Source organism: Perca fluviatilis, chromosome 14 (assembly GCF_010015445.1).
Source record: "Perca fluviatilis chromosome 14, GENO_Pfluv_1.0, whole genome shotgun sequence".
Lineage (NCBI taxonomy): Eukaryota > Metazoa > Chordata > Actinopteri > Perciformes > Percidae > Perca > Perca fluviatilis.
The window spans coordinates 2,570,936-2,576,935 of record NC_053125.1 but is presented as its reverse complement, the minus strand read 5'-3'; the positions used below and the strand labels follow the sequence as shown (position 1 = coordinate 2,576,935).

General features: G+C 38.4%; 1 protein-coding gene across 10 annotated transcripts in view; it reads left to right on the top strand.

Moving 5' to 3' along the window:
- Positions 1 to 3,452: 3,452 nt before the first annotated feature.
- camk2d1 (calcium/calmodulin-dependent protein kinase (CaM kinase) II delta 1) overlaps positions 3,453 to 6,000 on the top strand; it is a 119,417-nt gene continuing 116,869 nt past the window's right edge. For all 10 annotated transcript variants that reach the window (XM_039821762.1, XM_039821757.1, XM_039821763.1 and 7 more), the window contains exon 1: positions 3,453 to 3,799. In XM_039821762.1, coding sequence (XP_039677696.1) covers positions 3,738 to 3,799 — 62 coding nt within the window. In that variant the 5' untranslated portion in view covers positions 3,453 to 3,737. The remainder of the gene's footprint in view (positions 3,800 to 6,000) is intronic.

The following is a 6,000-nucleotide window of genomic DNA, read 5'->3' as shown; positions in this document are numbered from 1 at the left end:
GGGAGATAATTCCGGGCAGCTGGGAGATGTTTTGCTGCTGCACAACAGGCATCGAACGTCCTCGCCATCACGAAGATTTCCCCGACAATCCCCACCCACACCCGTCTCTCAGCCTCGTTGAGTAACTAGCTAGCGTTACAACAAACCCCGTCCGCCCCGGTGTTGAAACCATCCAAAAGGTGACACTGATATGTGAAATATTTTGTGTTTTAGCTGCTGGCTACGGTTAGCTTGCTGGCTCACTAGCTAGCTAACTGGTCAGCTACAAATAAAAATCTAATCGAGAAAAATGTAATTATGTTGGGGAAACTGCAGCTATTTTATTAGAATAACATGAATAGATATTACTAAACGTAACGTGAATAAACTTGAATGGATAAACTCGTCCGTGAACTGATGCATTCTAACCCGGCAGCGAAGGTGTTTAACACTAAAAACTCCCATAATTCCACGCAACTTCCCAATGTCATCAAAAGTCCAGTTTTACCGTCCATTGTTTTGGTTGAGAGACCCCTAGCGGCAGAAAGTTACATATTGTACGTTTAATGTCTGACCTAATATATAGTAAGTAATTAAAAAAATAAAATCAGAGATGTGAGATGTGGACACACTCACACACAAGTGGACTTTTACATTCCTTCCGTTAAAACCTTAATACAAATCCAGTAAGAAGCAAAACCACTCATTGAAATATGAGTTTGACACCCCTGGTTTATGGTAAATTACAGGTTTATTCTGTGAAATAGCACGCGAAGCTAACTTACACAGCTTTACTAGTAACTTAAACCAACGAAACAACAAACGTCTAGTAACCATGCCAGCAACGTAGATCACAGACATTATATATGATTAATACTTACACTTTATTAACGTCCAATTTCTCCAATCAGGAACAAGTTTCAAATCACCTGACTCACTCTAAACATGCTCTGTTTAGTCCTTAATACACATGTGAAGAAGCAGCCCCCTGTGACAGACAGATTTTTTTTTCCTCATTTATTGTTGTTAAATTCCACAAACTTAAATCATGTTTATTGTGTGTCTATATGGATATCTTTCATGCAGGTTGTTAGTGCTAACGTTTTAGCTGTTAATTAAGCAAGTTCGTGGCGACAATAGTCTGGGTTAGTTGTAACAAGAGTCTGGGATACAAAATGTTACAACCTACCCCAAGCTAAATTTTGGTTGTATTCATGTTTTTTTTTCTTTAAATTTCAGTCTTGGAAAAAAGAAAGACGGACCGAGGCGTGCCTCTCAACACATACACACACAAATATATTAAAAAGTCATTTAAATGTCGAATGAAAGTTTTAATATCAAGTTTTTGTTATAATCCTAATTTCATGACATTTCACCCCAGGGCATGGTACAACTAACCCGGACCGTGGGGTAAATTGTAACATTTTCCTCCTTGTGTTTGAGAGTAAAACATGCATTTTCTGTTTGGGTTGCAGAGATAACAGCCACACCATTTAACAGCAGACACTCGGCTTAAAAGAGCTCCAAGATACAGACAGAAATGTCAAAAAATGTTACAACTATCCCTGGTCCACCCTACTCCAAAAACTCATTACCCCTGTAAGAGCCGCCCACGCGAGAGGTTTGTGCAAGATTTGCAATCAAAGAGTTTGGAAGCGTAAAGGAGAAAGCTGGGAGCACAACCGCAAACGGGATGGAGAGAGCAAAAGACTGATCATTGAGAAAGAAGCAGAGGGAACTGTAAACAACAGGACATCATATCAAACAAATAATAGACCAATAGATTACACACATTTTTGTTTGCAGGTTTTAAGTTTTACCTTTGAGATGACACTTCTTGACAAGATGTGCTTGTAATTAAAGGCACAAAAAAAATTCCATAAGTAAAAGTATGTAAGTATCATCAGGAAAATGTACGTATGAAAAGTAAAAGTAAAAGTACTCATTGTAGAACAAGCCTCCCATTTTAGAAACTAGAAACTATCAAAAACAGTTCTTTCAATCAACTAAGTGTTCAATGGTCTAATCATTTCAGCTGGACTTGTAGGCCTACACTTTTTTGGGTAGTTTCATTTATAATAAAACATCAGATTTTATAAACTACATGTGTTTTGTGTGCAGGAATCTTAATCTGTAAAGTAACTAGTAACTAAAGCTGTACCAGATGAATGTAGTGGAGTAAAAAGTACAATATTTCTCTCTGAAATGTAGCGGAGTAGAAGTAGAAAGTGGCATGAAAAGAAAAGACTCAAGTAAAGTACAAGTACCTCAACATTTGGACTTTGGTACAGTAGTTACTTGAGTAAATGTACTTAGTTACATTCCACCACTGCATATAGGCAATATACATATTAAAACAGTAGCCCACAGTTTTAATTTAACCGTCTGAAATGGTTGTTTCCATGGTAATTCTTGTAGGAAAACAGTCAAGCCTAGAGTTTCTTTGTCAATTAGATAGACCTACTTTTAACTTTATTATGTGGATCACATTAAGACAAAACCAGCAGTCCTTGTTCATGGGTTCTAGAGGCTCTGTATGGTGTGGCCCCCCTGCTGCCTCTAGATGGAGCCCTTGCGTAGCATTTTTAACGAGGAAGCGCTGAGAAGGAATTCAGCTTTATCAAGCTAGACACCGCATACAAGAAATAAAACGGATGTTAAGTTATTTTACCTCCAAAATAAAGTGAAAGATTAATGTCTGCCACATTGTAGAAATAGCGACCATAAAATAACATGATTTTTCAAATCAAGTTGTTTTCCTTGAATTGAATACAATGTATATATACATTGTGGCGTAGGCTGCAAGTTCCAGGTAGTCGTTCAGTTTGACAAGATCAAACTAATTAAAAGGGGTATTTTTTAACAATTCGTCCTCTTGATTATACCCTTGATGCAAACGTATTTTCCGTCTGCCTTTTTACCGTTTTTGAACTATCCTTATCACCTTGACAGGTTTTAAAAAAAAAAAATTAAGAAAAATGCTTTTTTTTAAACTTTAAATAAAAGATCTTGTATCACGGTGGAACATAAAATTTTTTGTAGTTCTGTAGTTGGATCATAATGAATACCGAAGTGCTGATCATAAAGCCACTAGCCTGTTAGAAGCTATTGCTAACATTATATACAGAAGATGGTTTACATTTCCCAGGTCCACGTGAAAAAAAACAACCCTGGGATGGGCTTTACAAGAAAACACAAAGAAAGATAAAAACAAATTACATTGGAGGGGGGAATCATTTTAAAGGACATACAATCTATATTTGGTTTAGAATGAACGAAAAACAGGACCAAAAATTGTGTTGAAAATATCATTGACAATTCAGTGTTTCCCTTAAATATATGGCAATACAATTACAAGAGCAACAGAATTAAAATGCGTTAATTGGAGTTTTATTTTGAAATGAAACCACCGGATAAGCGATATCGTATATAAAGTCTGCCTTGGCTGCGATCAGCTAACCCAGTGTCAGTGTCAGGCAAACCCAACAGCAGGTCGCGACTTCCCCTGTCAGCTCCAGAAGGAACCGGGGTCTGCGAACAGGAGCCGGGAGGAGCGACGCCGAGCTTTTTACCTTTTTAACGTTACACCTTTCAGGAGTCATTAGGCTATTAAATAATTCCTACCTTTGCTTTTATTTTCTCCGCCGAAACGCTACAAGTGGCACTTTGGGACCCAAAGGAGAAAGGATTTTGTGGAGTGTTTTTAAAGCGACTCACTCGGGCGTTCAGTTTGCAAGTTGCTCTCCGCTCACCTTAACATGGCTGCAACGACGTGCACCAGGTTTACCGATGAGTACCAGCTGTACGAGGAGCTGGGCAAGTAAGTTCTCTTCATTTCACAAATATTTTCTTCGAAAGTTAAAGTGAAGCTTAACTGCCATGTGCCTTTTACTATCGTCGACAGCTCTGCGAGAGACCTCCGCCTAGCCTACCTGTTAACATGTTTAGTTAGCGCGGGGGGGGTGGGTGGGCAGGACGTCACGCCAACTCCCATTTCTTTATTTCGCCTACTTTGTTTACTATAAGAGCACCAGCGTGAAACAGTATTAAAGACTCTGTATTAAATCCCGGGCTTTTATGTTTTATAAGTCCTATGCTCTCGTGCTTATCTCAACTTTTTGAATCGGTTGTCCCTGCTGGTTAACGCCCATTATATTTAATGGGCGTTAAACCTGTATTTTGGAGGAGCAGGCTAATGCTTCAATAATGAACAATTCTAAAAGTTGAATTTTAAGAAAAGAAAAAGCGACTGAGTGCCATGGAATGCATGCCGAATAGAATAATGGGGCACATCATAATATACCAATAATCTTAAATGATGTTCTAACAGCAGCCTACCTCTGGCTACGTGCCGGGCATGTTCAAACAATCAGAAATGTGGATGGAATTCGGTGTTGTGTCTTTAGCAGCGCAGGCCAGCGGAGACATGTCACCTGTGTCGCTCTCAGTCCGCTGCAGTCAAATAAAGTCCACCTTAAACGAGACATGACAGCATTCTTTTTTTCTTTATAGATAGATAGATAGATAGATAGATAGATAGATAGATATCTATATATCTCTCGATAGATAGATAGATAGATAGATAGATAGATAGATAGATAGATAGATATCTATATATCTCTCGATAGATAGATAGATAGATAGATAGATAGATAGATAGATAGATAGATAGATATATATATTATATATATATATATATATATATATATATATATATATATATATATATATCTCTATATCTCTCTATCTAAATGTTTCTCAGTAATTTGGAATGTGTGTTCACAATAAGTTTCCGCCCTTTTTGCAAAATGCGAAGCGTTGAAATTCCTCAGTGGTGTGCCTGTACTGGTACCACACACACACACACACACACCCCGGTGCATTCAAACTTGCAGCAATTTGGCTTCTCCTACAATGTCAACAACTGTAGGCTAGGTTTTCTGCACAATGTAAAAAAAACAACAACTCCAAAGCGTAGGCCTATAACCTACTGTTACACATAGGCTACCCTATATAAATGATATATAAATAAAACACCGGTAAACACGGTCTTTAGTTAGCTCTGGGAAGGTGTTGCTCACCGGTTTGACCTGGCTTTAGGTTCAGTCATGTAGTGGTTGTCTTTTGTAGTGAAGAGCAAAGATCAATCCCAAAGCTGTCAGCAAACTGATTTGACAAGAGAAATCCCAGGGAGTACTGTGAGCTGACCTAGTCCTCCTATCAATCATTTATCACACTGACTGAATACCAGGCAGCTGTTACATCATTTTTTGCTCTGCTCTGTCTCCAGGAATGTTTGGAAGTTTGGGTATCAAATCGTAGATAGAAATACTACTTCTGTAGGCTATCGGGATTTTGTTGAATGTGTGCCTCAAAGGAAAATTCTTGCAATGGCACTATGCACATAGTCATTTCCATTCCAGCTGCATACCTTTTTGAAATGCGCACCTATTGAAAGTAAGCCCTTAGGAGTGGGTGTATAGCAAGGTGAGCTGAATTGGTCCGACTTCAGAAGAAGAGCTGAAATGTGTCCCTTTCACTATGTGTTCCGAAGAGTGCTTTGATGCAGATTATAACCGCCCCTGGTAAATGCAACAAATACACAAAATGTAGAGGCAGACCAAAATAAAATGCGTCAAGAGGAGCGATGAGCATGATCTGTACATTTAACTGTGATTACGAGAGTCTTTGAGGAGTGTCTGAGAATGTGAAAAAAAAAAATGGCTCCTGTAATTCAAGAATTTACAATTTAATGTTATTCTGTCTGTTAAAGCTAACATTGTTACCCAGTTTGTCTATGTTTTTGTGTCTAAGTGACTGATGGAGACAGCAATCTTTGGAATTGGTCCAGTAGCAAGTAAGACCGCTGCAGTGGCGAAACAAGCTACAATGACTACGTTTACATGCACATAATATTCTGTTTTTTTGCCCTTATTCCGAAAAAGACAATATTCCGACTAAGCTGTTTACATGGCTAATGAAAGTGAATATTCCCGTTTACATGTAGCCATGTAGGCTTGT